The sequence below is a fragment of the Vanessa cardui genome, chromosome 3 (assembly GCF_905220365.1).
Source record: "Vanessa cardui chromosome 3, ilVanCard2.1, whole genome shotgun sequence".
Taxonomy (NCBI): domain Eukaryota; kingdom Metazoa; phylum Arthropoda; class Insecta; order Lepidoptera; family Nymphalidae; genus Vanessa; species Vanessa cardui.
This window is the reverse complement of record NC_061125.1, coordinates 8,924,429-8,943,197: the sequence shown is the minus strand read 5'-3', so window position 1 is coordinate 8,943,197 and position 18,769 is coordinate 8,924,429. Positions and strand designations below refer to the sequence as shown.

Sequence of the window (18,769 nt, the reverse complement as noted above, 5' to 3'; positions counted from 1 at the left end):
AAATGAGTTTAGCTATATTTGTCCCTCAAGAAAGACATGTTCTCTATGTCTCAACATAGATAAATCAATACGCATAAGGCAAAGTAACAAATTACTTTCCTAATTATTATAACAATCACTTAGTATAGTAATTGTTCCAGGGCGTTCATAGTTGTTTCACTTATTTTTTCTGTAATTTCTTCGACAACACAATTTGATTAGTTCTACTCGTTGTTGTAATATGGTTGGGGTAATATAAAATGCATTTTGGTATATCTTGAATACTAGCTGTGCCCGCGACCTTGTAAGCATTTAAATTTAACAAAAACAAATATTATTGTAGTCTAAGCTAGTCTATATTATAGCAGTTATCTGCCAGTGAATGACCCGTCAAATCGGTCCAACCGTTCCAGAGATTAGCCGGAACAAACAGACGGATAGACAGACAAAAATTGTGAAAAATGTTATTTTGGTATATGTACCGTGTGTACAAATTCTTTGAGTAAAAAGGACTATTTTAATATTACAGACACTCCAATTTTATTATATGTATAGATAATTAAAAGTTTACACCATATTATATTGTTTATGGTTATGACATACTACAGTCCTTAAAATATTCGATTTAATAAATAAAAAGATTGAACATAATTTTCTAAAATGGTAACACCCACAAAATTCACCTACTGAACTCTGATTTTTCTTGATTCACTGTACGACGCCTCAGTAAACACTAATAACAGTCAACCCTCAAACAAAACGAAGTTAACTTGTCAACAAATCTCGAGTGGGAATTCAAGAAGCTATGAATCAAACAAACTAGAATACAAACAGGAGTGCGTAATTAGTAGGGATTACTCCAGTGCCATTGTTTACTCACGTTTCATACATACATGGGGAGTGATGATTGCTTGTTAATTTTCACTTTATTTCCGAATGACACGTCTTTGTGTTGAACTCAGATGTGCGGAGTTGTTAATGAGAGTTGAGTTTTACTTATTTCAAACGTCATATCAGCTTTAAGAAATATAATAAGTTTTTAATCTATGTAGGTACTTGTTATGAGTAGAAAAATAATTTATAAGCAATTAAACCAACTTTAAAATTAGAAACAGCTAGTGAACTTAAAATAAAAGAAATATGAATGAGATGAATCTTTGAAACTATTGGAATGATTTTAATGAAACATACTGTTCCCTAAGTTGAAGTGTTCCTAATTTAGATAAATAATGATCATCTTAATACGACTTAAGAAATGAAATGCACGTGCTTGGACACAATGTTACATACATACGCATCAAATTCCTTTGCATACTTTTTTTAAAAATCGGTTATAAAGAAAATGTGCTGACAAATGTAATTAAGAAACACCTTCAGCGTTAAGATATTAAAAGAATATTTATTTATAGACAATCGTTACGTAATGTCGATTTTGCGAACTTTTATTTAGGGAGAACCTTTGAGTTCATACAATCGAATCGTTCAAGGGTCATTATTAAATGGTTGATTTCGTTTTTGGTATTGTATTAAGTGTCGTGCTGAATTAGCATTTATATATTCATTTATTAATTTCTACGAGCTAAGCAACTCATCAATAAATACACGTACGTGTCATCGTTAAACCAGTTAAAAGATTTTACATTTTGTTAGTTGGATATTAAACGCGATGCGTAAAATTGTAAAGTTTTCCATGCGAAAATTGCGACGTTGTATACACAATATTTCTAAATTATTGACAACAATTTAAATAGGAGAAAAATTAAATGCGTGATTTAAATAAACAACTAAATTTTGTTTAAGAGTTCTTTCTAAAGTTAAAGTTCGTTTTCGAAAGTACACTTTCTAACTATTTTTTTTATTGAAATTAATAATAACAGAGATGAAGAAGATCAAGGGACGGATGTAGAAGCAGATATTGGAGACAATGAGAGTGTAGCAAGCGCTGGTAGCGCCACTAGCCAGGCTACCGTTACTCCTGAAAATGTGTCATCTAGTAGTGCACCCGCTGCCACCGGTACAGAAAATATAGCTCCTTCACCATTACGCCGGTCACATACAGTTTCAAATACACATGTTCAGCAGGTAATACAATCTTAACGCTTATACTTTAATCAATAACATTGTTTTGTATTTACCGATAAAGATCCCGTTCTATAGTCCAATGTACGCTTTATATAATTTATGAATTAAAATTAGTCTTAATTATAACAGCAGAAATATTTTAAGTGTAATATAATTACAGATCACTTCACCTCACCAACCATCAACGAGTGAAGCGATAACAACAGAAATAAGCACAAGCATCACTAGCGTCAGCGAAAGAGACAGCTATAGTGAAAAAGACAGAGACAGTGCATGGGAAAAGGATAGAAGCGTAAGCAGAGCCTCGTCTTCGATATCTGCTGCTACTCTTACAAATGTAACTATTATATCCGTAAATATTTTAAGTATCGACAACGTCAAGGGTATTAAGTATTTTTTTTTCTAATTATAAAATGTAATGTTTTTTTTTCAAAAGAAAGTAAAATAAATAACACAAATCAATTTAATATTCTCGCTATTACAAAAATCAAAATAAATAATTTTGACAAATAAAATTATTTTAGGGTTGGTACTCACCAGCACTGAGTGGCGTTTCATCTGCCAAAATTCGTGACAACCCTAAGCACAATAAGGAAACCTGTAATAGAAGACTTCTACGTTCAGATCTGAGTTTAACCTCACACCCTGAGATGGAAATTGATTACTATGACTATGAAGTAAATAATGCTGGTACGTAAAACTAATCAAGTATTTGTATTTATTTATTTAAATTGTCAAGTATTTGAGTTTTTAATTACCACGTTGTCTCATTTCTTTTTATGATAAATAGAAAATGTATTTAATGAATGAATAGTCCCCAACATACATATACATTAAATAAATTAATTTAAGTATTATTTAAATTCAAACTTTCATTATTAAGATCAAAGTCTTCTTACCTCGATAAAAACAATAAATTTTGCTATCTACGTTACTTTGCTGAAATTTGATGAGATACATTTTTCAGGTTCTGTACCAGGTTCCTATTTAGGTATGGACCCGGCGTTTCTTGTTTGGATCCCACCAATAGAAGAAGGCGATATCATCAGAGAGATTGATGAGAGCAAAGTACCGATCTATGAGGTAAATTTCACTAATTTAAACTTTTCTACTAATAATTAAGATTATAGTGTGTATTCATCTTGTAACGACAACAAATTATTCCAGGAAGTGCTTCCGAAAGAAATGCACCCAGATCCAGGCAGCAATACAGAATCACCTGATGAAAGACCATCATCAAGTACTTTGAAACGAAACTCCGATAACCGCTCAAACAAATCAAACGAATCTATAAAATCTATACGAAAAGTCATGGATAGAGGTAGTATCATACAACCTTTAAATTTCAGTGTCAGCGATTTGCAAAATTCCCCTAAATTACCGAAAAGAAATAAAAGGAAGAAGGACGAGGTAGTGATACCCATGAAGGATCTAACACTCACAATGTCCCCTGTTAAAGTACATAGAAGAGAGAATAGATCTGAATACGATAATTCATCTACTCTTAAGCGCGTCAATGATTCAAGAGAAAAAGACGATACATTGAAAAGAACTACAGACTTTAACGACATTAGATTCGCGGATGAGAATTCGGAATCTTCAAATGAAATAAAATTCGCAGATGATTCACCAGATAGCAATAGAATTAATGAAAAATACGAAGTTAAGGCTTAAGTATCGATTAAATAAAGTTTTTTCAATAACGTACAAAACTTCATTTGATACATCAAATGAGATCATGCAATAACATTTATAATTAAGCTATCAAGTAACAAGTGTTCCGTGGATATCAGTTTCTTCAATAAGCCTTTAGGTTTATGTTTTAGTTGATTTGATTTGTGCAGCTCTTAGTTCAATCTTTGGTGTTTTTACTTGTTTATTTGTTTAATATCGATTAAGATTAAGATACATCAAAATTAAAAGATAAGCGTCGTCTACAAATGTAATATAAAAATAGATACGTAAGTGGGGACTTGCGTTTAAATTTTAAAACCAGTATTTGTCTCATCTAAATCGTGTAGCATCATTTACATCGCATTAAAACATTTAACATGCGTTAGTATTAATGTACATGTTTAACGTGGTTTAGTAATCGGCAAAATTAGACATTTTATCTTAAACTCCCGTATATTTAGTATCATTCCAGTAGTTGGATGTAAGGACCAAATCTATAACTTGAAATTACCTTTCATATCATCATCATATTCATATTATCTATGAATCATATCAAATTCGGCACAGCATGACTTGATGACGGATTGCATCTTCGGTATCCAAGGCATTTGCCCTTGTTCTGTATTTGTTTTTGTAGTCTAATTCATATGTGCCGTGTCTATATGATTTTCAAATTAACGTGTGTCTCTAAGTGTGGATAATAATGTCCAGAATCCTCTATTTTTCAAATCATTTATCGACATATACATCGTAGTATCATATAAACGTATTATTATAAGAGTTTTATAATCAAACTGTTTACGACTGTTTAGGCTTAACATTAGTTATTTTCATTGTACGTATTAAATCGCACTGTAACAAAATTTACATTTTCTTTAATATTTAGAAGACTGATATATTCGGGCAGTGCAATATTTGATTCATTTGTATTGAAAAAAAAAAACAGTTTTGAGTAACTATGTGATATTGTATCTATTTAATGTAGGTTTACTTTGATTTGTTAAGATGAAATTATGCATCTTATGCGTTATATGGCGAGTAATTTTGAAACTGGAAATGACACCAATCCCAAATAGGAAGTGAATATGCGACATCACGCTACACGAATGGCCGACGCCTGATGCAATTAAATCCTTTGAATAAGTGGTAAAGCGGGCTCCGATTATGTAAAATAACTCGTCATTTTACTAGAGCACACTTACGGTAGTTTGTTTTATACTGCACTTCGTCAAAAACTTAAGTTATTATAGGAAAAAAAGATGTTTTTACTAATCATAATTTATTATTTATAATTAATAATTATTATTTAAAACTTTGTACATGTATTTTTAATTGGATCTCAATTAAATTTCTAGTCATTTTTTTTTAATGCAGATCAAGCAAATTATTTATGAATTTATGTTCAATTTAATTAATAAATAAAGGCCTAACATATAAACGTTGTTAAGCAAGTATTTATTAAACAGTGACTGTCTCTTTCTATCATCATTGATTTGACATTAGAAAGAAGAAAATACAAATATACTGCGTATCAAATCACTTCCTAAACGACATTTATAGGTACGGCCATAGTAGAATAAGGATTGTAATATAATTTTATGTATTTTAGATACTAAAGACCGTTCACCATTATTTTACTTTTCGAATAAGTTATTTAAAATTATAAAAATGTATAATAATTGTTTTATTCTTGCAGTGTATTATATTTTATTTTAAAGTCTAAAATGTTTATATCAAGAAAATCATATACATGAGGCATTTATTTGAAATACATTTAGATATTAACTGTTGTACTGGTTTACTTTAAAAGCAATGTCAATAAAAACCTTTAATTTTGTATTTGGAATCATCGTTTTATTTTAACTCTGATTCTCCACCCACGATTCACATGATTAATAGAAAAAAAAAAACAAAACTCGACTCTGTTTTACTTATTTGAAAATTTAGTCCCACTAAAGAAATATTGTCCTTCTATTAAAAAAAATAGTGTCACTCGAAATAATGTAAGTAAACTAACGATACCCTATCATTTAATTTTTCATGTCATTTATAGTTACGGTGGAAAGGAACCAACATACTAGTATCCAGAAAACATTACATTCCCCTATTTTTGGCAGTCGTGAACATGCTAATATCCGAAATATCTTCAAATTACAAGAGCAAAATTTACTACATCAAAGTAACAGCTCGAAAATGGAATGGGATTACTTAGTGGTGCTGGACAAAGGTTCTTGAGTGGAAGGTTTTAGGGCTTATTCTACAGCTGCAGTCTGCAACAGTGAAAACACGTGCGGCGAAATTTCAGCTGACACATGAAAGTCGTTAAAATGTGCTTTTAGGGTGCTAACATGGCTTACGCTGATTAAACTATCTACAGCAAAGCATTGCACAATGATGACATATTTTTTTGCAAAAGCATGTCTTAAACGTATATATATTACATATATTTATTGTATGTACTAAACACAAATCAGAGTATGAATAATTTACATTTATAGAAGACAAAATTTTTTGTCTTCATCAATAAGTTTCGTGCAATTTATTTTCGTGCGTTCTTACCCCCAATTAATCTAAACGATGTGAATACTTTCTGTATATAAAGCTTACAATTTGGCCGATGTTTGAATAAATATCTAAAAGAAGATCTTAGTACATTCGGTAAATTGTATAGTACAAGTTGATAGATCGTTGGATCTATACTGATTAATGTAACAGGGCGAACCGCTAAATTTTTCCCCCGCGATGCCGATGAAACCTAGTGAAATATATGTAAAAGAAACCATCGCCTTTTATCCTGCCTAATACGTATATACGTCTATACCTAACAAGGACATGTGATTTAATTGGAACACATTCGCTCCGATATTAAATTCCTGTCTAGTCAAGCCGTTGATATCATATTTTTTATTACCTTTCCTACTAGAACGGATGCAATAAAAAAATAAGACAGTGTATGTATGACTTTAATAAGAACAATTTAAAAAAATGGAAACGCTTCGAATTTTAATTATCCTTTACACTTTGCAATTTGTTGCATTGAACGTTGAATGAATGAAAGAGAAAGAAAAACGAGGTAGATTATATTATTGGTGAATATATTTGCTTCATTTAATAAAGTTGTTAAACATTTTAAAATTCGAATAAATAATAATAGTAGTCACGTATTGTGTTTATATACTATGACGTATAAAACGACGAAATGATTTCGTTAAAACAACACCTAATATTTAGAACCTAATTATGCCCTTTGACATTGTAATAGCAAGCAAACAATGGCTTAATTAGTATTGATTTTCGGTTGTCGTATTATAATAATCGAAATGGTAATATGACAATAAATAAAATGTTTAAATATTCTTTTACATAAACCCACATTTTAATTTTAATTGATTTAATTAGTTCTGGTGCTATTAATAAGGATACAAGTATTTGCAGTGCAAGGGTACGCGTCGATGAAAGGCTGATTTGTAAATGAAATTCCCCGAAACGGTAATATTCAGAAACGAACTTACACAGACGGGCCTTCGGGATTGACTGTCTCTTTGCAATTAACTCTGTGAAATTGCCTTACACCGATCTAGCACTTCAGAATTTGAATAATGAATTACCTAAAAGGGTCACTCTATACAAAGCAGTGATACAAGGGATCTGAATACAATTAAAGAGTATTACGGCTATAAATAATTAAAATATGTATGTTCGGAGGGCTACCTTATTCGATGATACTCAGGCCTTGCCGTTTTTTTTTCAAATTGTTTATAGTTTTTTGACACTCAAGTATGTAATGTTTAAATATTGAATAACTATATGGTCTCTTTCTACAAATGTCATGTTGGAAAGAGAGGCTATGGAGCGGGAGCGTGATGAGTGAGCTTCTAAGAATCCGCTCCGACGGTGAAAAGTTTTTTCTCCTTTGTGAGTGTCAGGAGTAGAGGAGGCTCTGTACCCTAGGAATCCCTTTAGCTTATGGAGCCACAAAGGTAAACCAGCCGTCAGGGCATAACGGTGGCATACGTAAGAGATCCCGTAGTGCTCATCTAAGCGATGGAGTGGGTATCGCTAGGCATGCTAGGCACCGACGAAACCCACACACAGCCCATTTCATTTTGGGAAAATGCGTATGAAAGTTTTCATCAAAAAATCACAAAAAAAAATGATAAAACTGATACGGGGTGGACGAGATTACGTCGTCTCTGAGGAGTAAAAGTTTGTAAATAAAAATAACCACACAACTCGGTTACCTAAAAAATTAACGAAAAATGTCAATAATGACATAGCCTGTAAAAGGATTATCATAAATGCCTATAGCATTCTCTTGGGATGTTTCACAAACAAATACATTTTTCCAATAAATATTTTAAGCTGAAGGTTTACTAAAAGAGACAAAGGTAAAGTATGTGTAATAACATAAGGGATACGATACCTTTGTAGATTTATCTGATATGATGATGAACCTATTACAGTGTGATTTTAAAATTTCACAAATAATAAACATAGATTATAACTCACACTAACATTTGTACAGATAGTATGTGACTAGTTCTAAATATATATCAAGCAAGTATAAATATTTGGTGTGAAGCAAACTTGAACTTCAAGGACATACGCAAATTTTTATGTTTTATTTTTTTGAGGTGGACATGCATTACGCCTGGTCGGGGGGACCAGGGGAGTTATGTATGACTCCGGAGGTGGAAGGCCCCGTTCTACCTACTAAACAACAACAACAACAACAGCCTGTAAATTCCCACTGCTGGGCTAAAGGCCTCCTCTCCCTTTGAGGAGAAGGTTTGGAACATATTCCACCACGCTGTTCCAATGCAGGTTGGTGGAATACACACGTGGCAGAATGTCTATGAAATTTGTCACATGCAGGTTTCCTCACGATGTTTTCCTTCACCGCTGAGCACGAGATGAATTATAAACACAAATTAAGCACATGAATCAGCGATGCTTGCCTGGATTTGAACCCGCTATCATCGGTTAAGATGCACGTGTTCTAACCACTGGGCCATCTCGACTCTCAACTTACTACCTACTAAAACCTCCCCGGAATTCCGTCTCGTCGCACGGCATAACACAGCAGGGTTTCGGGGACGTTGTCGCTTATAACTGCGACCCCGTCGACGTTTGTCGCCAATAGTGACCCAAATCGAATACGGTAGGGCGCGCCTTCCTACACGACTTCCTGGGTACTGTGACGGATTTTCCTGTCACTGGAGGCAGAGCGTCAGGGACTGACGACCCATGGCGAATCAGAAACTTGGCGCCAATGCCAACCTCTTCTCGGTGCCCGTTATTACGGCAGCGTTCGTCGCCGCCAACCAAATCATGTTCTCGCGAAATCTAACCGAACTGAAACAATGACCTTTGTTTTTTGGTGATTCTAAAGCAAGTTAATCTATTCTATGAACGGAATATGTATTGCCTAATTGTCTTTCAGATCACTTTTTGAAAGACTCTGCTTAAGAAAATGGCTAGGCTATTAATTGGAAGGCTAATTAAAGTTGGCATACAGCATTATATTATGATACACATGTTTCTGTAGCTTATACACAGTATATGTAAATATCTTCACAGTGGCTTAAAACTGAATGCATACCAAATAAAAAAAAATAAAGAACTTAAAAAAGTAATAATGCTCTTTGGGGTTAAACCCATCTTCGGTCACGACTAAGGCGTTTTGGTCTTTGAATTCTGTAAAACTCTGTAGAATGGATTCTAAAAATCTTCATATCTTTATACGTAGACAATATCTAGCCTTATCTCCTTCACAAGAATAGGTTTTAAGCGTGGATTATCAAAAGTACGTGACATTTTACCCCTGCACTTACGCCACTTTACTGAACTTACCTCCTTCGGGAGGCACGGCTTAATGCTTTCGGAGTACTGTCTGTTTGAGACTACAACTATATTACGAGTTTTACAACTTCTATGTTTTTAGTACTTCTGATAGGAGCATCTGTTACATATAGAAAGATGATGTGATGATTACGATGACTGTAGTTAATGCGCTTGCTTATAAGTCTATGAAACATTTTTTTAATTTTTCTATTTCGAATTTATTATAAGTTCGACTTCTAATAATTTTGAATTCATTTAGTATGATGACGTTTCACTGACAGATTTTTATCACGGCGGTTATTCAAAATGCAGAGGCTGGTACATCTCACAACTTATGTACAGTCGGGATAAGAAAAGGTTCGTCATCTTAAGATCTATTTTCGTGTGCTCAGTATGAGCGATAATCTGCTTTACCGATTGATAATGACATTTTGCGTCGCAATGATTTGATGTTTAGATTCAAAAGGTACTAAGAGTTTAAGACTTGATAAAGGAATTAATTTTAAAGCTGATGAAAGTTTTCTTTCTCTGACTGTACATTACTAGCCTTTTATATTTACATATTACTATTTTGCTCTCTTAAACTATGATGAATTGGCAATTTTCATACGATGGAAAGTGTTTAAAGAATTATGCGCATTCCGAGGCATGAGAATGTAAACAATTTAAACCTTCAGTCCATTCAACTGTTTAAATATAGAACCTCGGACCTGTGGTCTTAAAAGCTGCCTACTAAAGCAAAGGGGCAGACTTAATTATTAACATGGATTAATTATAATATAATCAGAATGTGATTAATAATTCACAATATATACATATTATATAATAAATTATACTATAAGTAATGTAATTACTCTATATGTATTATTTGTACGTAATGAATTAATAATTATATTTTAATTTGAGTTAATTTCATATTTCACTATGTTTCTTACTAAAAAATTACTCATTTTTCAGTCATATCAACTTTTTCCTGTTCTCATTCGAAACTTCTTTCACGAAAGAATTTATCTTTGAGAGATCGCTTTAAACGATAAATACCTTATCTTTTCTTTTCACCGTCTGCAATGAAATATAAAATGAAATAATAAGTACATTTGGAAACTTCTTCATCAGCTTATGAAGTAGTGGATGTCTGCATTCAGACCGGTTTTAAAATGTAAAAAGAATGAGAGCATACAAAAATCTGACATAAAACATGTTAATTGACATTTCTTCCTGCATTTCATGACATTTCATTCTGTGCACGGTGAAAGAAAAGTACTTAAGTAACTAGAAGATCGTTTTCAATGAGTGTTTCCTTATTATTTGAGAGAAATATATGAATGAACTCGTAATACTCTTGTTGTTAATACGTAGACAACATTACCAAACATTTAATATGTTTAGATACTTATAACGTCATATCTACATACAAAAATAAAATTAGACAATGTTTTAACAATACTATGTAATTATATAAATACAAGAACATGAAATTAACGTTTGTCACAAAAAATAAAACATCCTTTCGAACGCGTGTACATCTCTTTTGGTATGTACTACTAAACTGTATGTATATATAGGCTTAATATATTTTTTCAGTTAGACATTACAAACAAACCTCGGCTCTTTTATTAGTACGGATTATATCTAATATCTTATCAAACACAATATTGGATGTAAGCAGTTATAATTTGTAACAAAGAACGGGTACGTAATTCGATCCGGTCCGGTCGCCGTTCATCCTCCCGAGCGAACAACCCTCGAGAATGAATGACCAAACGGACGAACATGGATATAGAGATGTAGAATATATATAGAATTCAATAATATTATTATGAAGCTAACTCAAAATATTGCTTTGTTATTAAAACGAGGATATACTGCTAGCATTCTTGACAGCATTTCATGTTTACGTCCGCGTTGCGTATAAGTCAATAGCTACAAATGTACTGAATTTCTAAAAACTTCCATACTATATTTTCAACACCGAATATATTCAGAAGAAAATTTTCATAAACACCATAGTTTAACAAAAATACTGCTTTCCCCATTTTATACATTGAATAAAATTTTCATAATTGATGAACTGTCATTTATGCTTTCATTTTAAATTCAACCGCGAATCGGTCATGAATTAAATTGTTTTTTTTTTGGATTTTTCTAATTTTCTATATTTGGAACATTAGAAAGCGGACTGCCATAAAAGCTGAAAAAAGTAATGATTTTTCAAAGTTACTTTTATTCATAAACTGAAACCTAACTGAAAATCAGACTCTTAAATTTAATAATGACGAAATTCCAAATAACCATGCTCCCTTATAATCTGTCTGTTTATAATAAGAAGCCTTAGACTATTTAGTATCAAAGATAAAATGCATTGTGTAATAATAAATTATAACTACGACGAAAATATATCTATATTGATTGCTCACGAACAATGAAAACACAAAGTTTATTTGATTATATTTACCATAGGTCGTAAAATAGAAAATAAATATTCCAGAACTATATTAAATGACACTTCTAGAATCATTGCATCTGAGAACGTGACCACTGTACCGACATTTGTTAAGGAGTTTTTGTGACCTAGATAATTAGGTCACACCACGCCGCCGAGAGAACAGCAACGCTTAGCGAGAGCATCTGGGACTGGCTGAGCGCTTAATTATGTTAATTAATGCTATTAGTTCAATGTTTAGACAATAGGACGATTACTTTCGAAAGGAATTACCGTCACATGAAACACTTTAGTGAATGCATTTTGCAACGATTAAGCATTTAAAAAAAATAATTACCTATACTAGTTTCATAGACTTTCTAATAAACAGAGGCGACATTTAGATTTGAAATATATTTAAACTATAATATTTGAAGGCTAAAGTGTCCCACCATCGAATGATTATCGAAACGTGAAACTCAATGCTGTATTATTCTACAAAACAAATCTCCCTCAACCTGCTATAAAGGATCTTGAATGCTCATCGAAACGAGGTTATCTGTAGAACAACCGCAGTTGGTGATATATCGTCCAGTCAGGTGGACCAATGACCAGTTAAAGATGGAACTCAACAAGATACTAAAGGCGGCAAAACTAAGAAAGGTTGGCGTTTGACAACAATAAAGCAATTAACAATTAAGATATATAAAAATAGACCGCCGACTATTATGTATCATAGTAAAAAATATGTAAATTCGTACTAAAAGTATTGCTATCCCAACTTTCCTTGCCAAACTTTGGAATATCAATTGTAGAGGATTGGTTTATCGGGCGAATTAGGGATGAAATTAATATACCCATTAGTCCATTGTACCTCATACCATTCTATATACGTGTATTATCCTCGCTTATTGGGTACCACGATATGGGTCAACAATTAGTCTATCAAACCTCAAAGCTTTGTATTGATATGTTACGGTTTGATGGATGAGTACGCAAGTGTAATTAGATCAAGGGACATATTATCTTATATCCCAAGGTGGAGCATTGGCGATGCAATGAAATCATCATTATTATTACATAGTATGAAACAAAGTCGCTTACCGTTATCTGTCCCTATGTATGGTTAGGTTAGGTTATCTTTTAAATTACGCCACGGATTTTGATGCGTTTTTTTTAATAGATACAGTTATTCTAGAGGAATGTTTTTGTATGTAGTACAAGGACATTATACTAAAGTAACACTGGTAATTTTAGAAGTGTCTATTGTGATGTCGTAAATATACAAATTCATTCGTGCGAAGCTGGATCTGGTTGCTAGTAGTTAATATTTCTTACAGATAAAACGCCTGTGTGAACGAAAATACCACATTTTTATATAAGAGCACTAACTATAGTATATTCGTGTGTACTTATTATGGATGTATATGTGTGTGTACTCCATATTATACTAACTACAGTACATGGTGTAGTTATTATGTCCAGCATTGATCATATTTACGGGCGTAGGTGATCGTTTATTAACACAAATAAATATATATTTAACAATCTTTCCATGCACATTGGTGTTGAAATGTTTTTTCTTCAAATCAGTTGGTAATATATAATTTAAACGTGAGTTTCAAACACAATTTCTATAACATGACGAGCGATAAAAGAGAACAACTTATCGTATATGAAACGCTTTTATTCTCGACCTATTTTTATATGGAAATGAAGTGCTTAGTTGAATCCATGTCATGTTCAGTGAAAAGGTATGTTTGTAATAAATCAAATAAATCATTTTGAAAATATTTATAAAAGGGAAGGAACATGTAACACCTTCTACCATTACTGATTTTTTATTTAAATAAAAAAATACGAATAAGCAAGTGCTGGTCATTTCCACTAGAGTTCGATCCTTCTTTGTGGTGATAATTAAGATATTTAAGGTGATATTGTTCCTTGTACTTTTGTTTATGTACTGAAATAAATCAAATAACTTTTGAAGTTTTACGGTAACATAATATAAGCTAAAGAGAAACATGACAGATACAGGCACAGCTCTTACACGAAATAACTAACTGTTAGAAACTATTAGAAACCACAGCTGTTCATAAATATCCAGGTCTAAGATTTATATGGAAGTGATAATAACCAAAATCTATTACTCAATAAGCTCTGTTCATACACAGACACGGAAAATGGATGAAATATATGCCATATATGCCAATATTAAAAAATATTTTTAATATGAAAAAAAAAGGAGATGACTCAGAGAAATTCCTAGAAGGTTTTAATACTGCTATTATCATATAAGTAGCAGTGCTTCGCATTTTCCACCTTTTTAAATTTAGATTATTGCCTTAACAAGCGTGATTTTTATGTTCTTGGTATAAATAAAAAAAATACTATCTCGAAGCTGCGCCGTGGTGGTTATTATTAAATAAATCTTTCTATTCAAGGCATCGCTTTGTCACTTAGTAGGAACGCCAGTCATAATGGACGCGCTAAATAACTCACTGCCCTATTAAGTCTGTGTTAAGTTCCAAGTTTTCTTACACTTGGTTCTTTTGTTTTAAGTATATTATTATTAATCTCTCATATTCACAGAGTCTTTTATATTCACATATTGTCTTTATTTACTTTAATAAACGTTAATTCATCGTTTTTTAATACAAATATTATAGTGCATTAAGTAGGAACTAAACAATTTATTGGCTTGTAAATATTGTGCTAATATATCAGAGTAATCTACTGGCAGTTCCCGTTCATTCACAGGTATTACTGAAAATTAATTGCATGTAGCGGAGATGAGAATGTACAAAGAATGTGTCGTGTTACAAGAATGGTTAGAGTAAGGAATGAGTACATAAGATGAAGTTTGAAAGTAGAACCGATAGGCATGTTGTGCGGAGGAATAAGGACCATGGTTTGAGAATGGTTTTGAGCATGGGCGTAGATGGTTATAAAGGGATAAGACGACAAAGAAACGATGAGTGAATTGTGTAGAAGATGATAAGGCTGGAAATTATGTTTCTTGTGAGATAATAGACGGAGAAGTATGGAAGAAAAAAACTTACTGTGCCGACTAAAAGTGTTATAAGGGCAGATTGATAACTATGACATATATTCTAGCACTGTTCACTTATCAGAATTATGACTCGATTTATTGTATCAAATATTTACCCCACTTTCCGATCACAGTACGTCTTTCTGTCCACTAGACAAAAACATTCTCATTAATAAATAATTTCCAATTCTTTTTAAACGAAAAATGTTTGATAATATCTGCTCTACGTATTTTCGTATTCGGACAATACGCAAACATGCTACGCCAAGTGAGGTGCTACAATGAAACGTAGCTATACACGTCAATCAATCTTTCCAACGCTAGTGACATGCGGGTTTTATTGAAATACCCACAATGGATATAAATAGATACTAGCCACCCACCCCGGCTTTGTTTGGGCGCAATGCTGATACTAAATAAACTACAGAATTTGTTTATTTATGACATAATAGTAGAAACTTTTAAAATTGTCAGCGTTTCTTTACTACATTGTCACTCTATTTATTAAAAAAAACCGCAACAAAATCCGTTGTGTAATTTTAAAGATCTAAGCAAACATAGAGCTGATATGGCCCAGCGTTATCGGCATCTTAACCGATGATTGCGGGCTCAAACCCAGGCAAGTACCATTATATACATGTGCTTAATTTGTGTTTATAATTCATCTCGTGCTCGGCGGTGAAGTAAATATCGTGAGGAAACCTGCATGTGTCTAATTTCATCGAAATTCTGTCACATGTGCATTCCACCAACCAGCATTGGAACAGCGTGATGGCATATGTTCCAAACCCTCTCCTTAATGGAAGAGGAGGCCTTATCTCAAGAGTGGGAAATGTACAGGCTTTTACTTTACTTTTACTACTTAAAGCATACCTAGAGACAGGCAGTGGTAAGCGACTTAGTTTAATACAATGTAATGATAAAATAGAACCATGTATTATATGCAACCAATGTTTTTGTTAACTTGTATTTCTATTCAGAGTTTCAACTAAGTACATTAAAAGCTTTAAAATTGCAAAGCGAATAATAGTGTATAATCGAGTTTGAAACTTAACACATTAACTTCCAGTTTTAAAACCGCCTTATTAAATGTTGTGTTAAAGTTTTAAATAAATTTTTACTGTTTAATTTTAATATTTCGCAAACTTTGAGTCCCGGTATTAACATAAATATACAATTTGGAGTTTACTGTGCTGACTTTGTATGAAAATTAATTAAATTTTCGTAACTAATGTTATCCATGAATTAACAAATTTTCGACTTTTAATGTAATTTTCCTAAATAATGATAAACGTTTGTTTCTGTATTTGATTGACGTAATGCGCTGGATAAATTTAAATTTATGTTTGGGATTTTCTAAATAATTGAATTTTCTATATCGTTTAAATATGTCGAGTATTATAGAGGTTTTCACAATTAAAGGACACATAGGACTAGCGTATATGGGGTATTTAAATAGCGAAGAAGATAAATTATTGTAGGTCTCAATGTTAAAAAAATATATAAATTAAATAACAAATTTATAATACTACAATAAACAATTAATAAAAAATATGCAATCTCAACTTCGACGTTACAACAGCGACGTTTAAGTAAATATTGTAAACATGCTTTAATTAATTCCATTTTGTCAATATTATAAACATCAAATACATATATAATTAATACTTAATGTTTGAAATTTTAGCTTGATGGACTGAAATTATTAGAACATAGTTTACAACGCAGTTCCTAGATTTGATACAATGATGTAAATAGATCGAAATCGCACAGAAATGATTAATTATTTATATATATATATATATATAACGTAAATATAGTTGTATATATCTGGTAGTTACACATATGTAGAGGAATATATTTACTTATGAGATTACAAAGTTACACCGCAATTTGACATTTTAAAGTGAAATATATTAATTCAAAAATTCCTCTCGTAATCCTTGCGCGATTCGCTGTCATTGCTCGTAATTACAGAAGCGCAATTAGCACCTTACCCCCCTTCCCCACCACTCGTAACCACTTCCGACATCAGCCTTCCGATTTCAGGAAATGGTTCAAGACAAAGCGTGTAGATGAATCGTCGGTGCGTCCGTTAATTATTTTCTGTGCTGTGGAAAGATATTTTATATCTTGAGACTTAAAGTGCTTTGCTAAAAATATTTCTCTATATTTTTATTGAATATTTCAACCTTTATAGAAACAGAGATTAAATGTTTTTATGTGACTATTTACAAAATTCGATAAGTAATCAGTCAGTTGTATATTGTGCGGGATCTTGATTTTTTTTTTTTATGGTATAGGTTGGCGGACGAGCATATGGGCCACCTGATTATAAGTAGTCACCATCACCCAGAGACAATAAAGCTGTAAGAAATATTAACTATTACTTACATTACATAACAACCTTGGGAACTAAGATGTTATTTTCCCTTGTGCCTGTAGTTACACTGGCTCACTCACCCTTCAAACCGGAACACATCAATACTGAGTACTGTTATTTGGCGGTGGATTAACTGATGAGTGGGTGGTACCTACCCAGACGGGCTTGCACAAAACCCTACCACCAAGTAGATCGAGTTATATTTAAGAACTACAAAAAATAAGATATTCAACTGACTATATCTTACGTTTGACATCGATAATCTTTCCTGTTATACATAACACAGTAAAAAAGAGTAAAGTAACATCCTGTAAATTGCCCACAGCTGGGTTTAGGCAACCTTTCCCATTAAGGAGAGGGTTTGGAACATATTCCACCACGCTGCATATTCCACCATGCACATAGCTAAGATTATATTTGAAGCGTCAAAAGCGCAATGGCTTACGGACCTAGCGTTGTAAAAAATCGAAGGAGCGATCGATCGAACGCAAGCGATAAGGTTAAAAGGAGGGCAAACAAGATTATGTATATTTAGTAATTCATTGATGAATTTAGGACTTTGCTTTATTTAAAAAAAATAATGCACTTTCAAGTTATAACAAAAAAGCTTTTCTTATTCTCTTTTTATTACAGGTTAAAAGAATAGATAAGCATACGAGTTTATTTCTAGTATGGTACTATATATACTTATCGTGGGGAATTGTGTAAGTATCGGATTTTCCCATATGCAAATACATTAACCCGCATTAGAGGTGAGCACCATGGTGAAATAAGCTCTTAATCATCTCCTTATGAGACCTTCGCCCAAACGGAACGAAGTATAAATTGTTTAACTATTAAATGCTTTCTAATCCTCTTATCACGTAAATCTACTAATTCGTACATATTTAAAAAAACAATTGAAAATTAAAATAGTTCAATATTATTTCACCCGACGAATGTAAAGCTGATTTAAATCATTGTGTTAACGTCAAAAAATTAAATAATAAAAACATTAATATGCATTGATATCGGTTTTTTAAATAAATCACTAAGTATCTCATCACTACGATCAGTAAATCCGGATTTCAGCGCATTAATTCGGAAACAACTAACCAATTTACATAATCTGTTTGTAACGAAACAATCTCTTGCAGCTGAAATTATATATAGTGATAACAATAATACACTTCATTAATGGCAATCATTAATGAAATCAAAAATAAATTGCTGATTTTAGATATGTTTTTCTACTCGCGTATGTGTTATTGCTGACTAGTGTTTTTCATAATCGAATATGCTTGTTTAACAACATTAAATGCTTAAATATATATACAAATATGAATTAAAACTA

The 18,769-nt window shown here is 32.2% G+C and overlaps 1 protein-coding gene across 1 annotated transcript in view; it reads left to right on the top strand.

The window, feature by feature from the left end:
* LOC124543504 overlaps positions 1-5,464 on the top strand; it is a 209,503-nt gene extending 204,039 nt beyond the window's left edge. The window contains exons 15-19 of the mRNA XM_047121727.1: positions 1,857-2,061; positions 2,222-2,398; positions 2,586-2,751; positions 3,029-3,144; positions 3,229-5,464. Of these exons, the coding sequence (XP_046977683.1) occupies positions 1,857-2,061; positions 2,222-2,398; positions 2,586-2,751; positions 3,029-3,144; positions 3,229-3,735 (1,171 nt within the window). The 3' untranslated portion in view covers positions 3,736-5,464. The remainder of the gene's footprint in view (positions 1-1,856; positions 2,062-2,221; positions 2,399-2,585; positions 2,752-3,028; positions 3,145-3,228) is intronic.
* Positions 5,465-18,769: the final 13,305 nt, after the last annotated feature.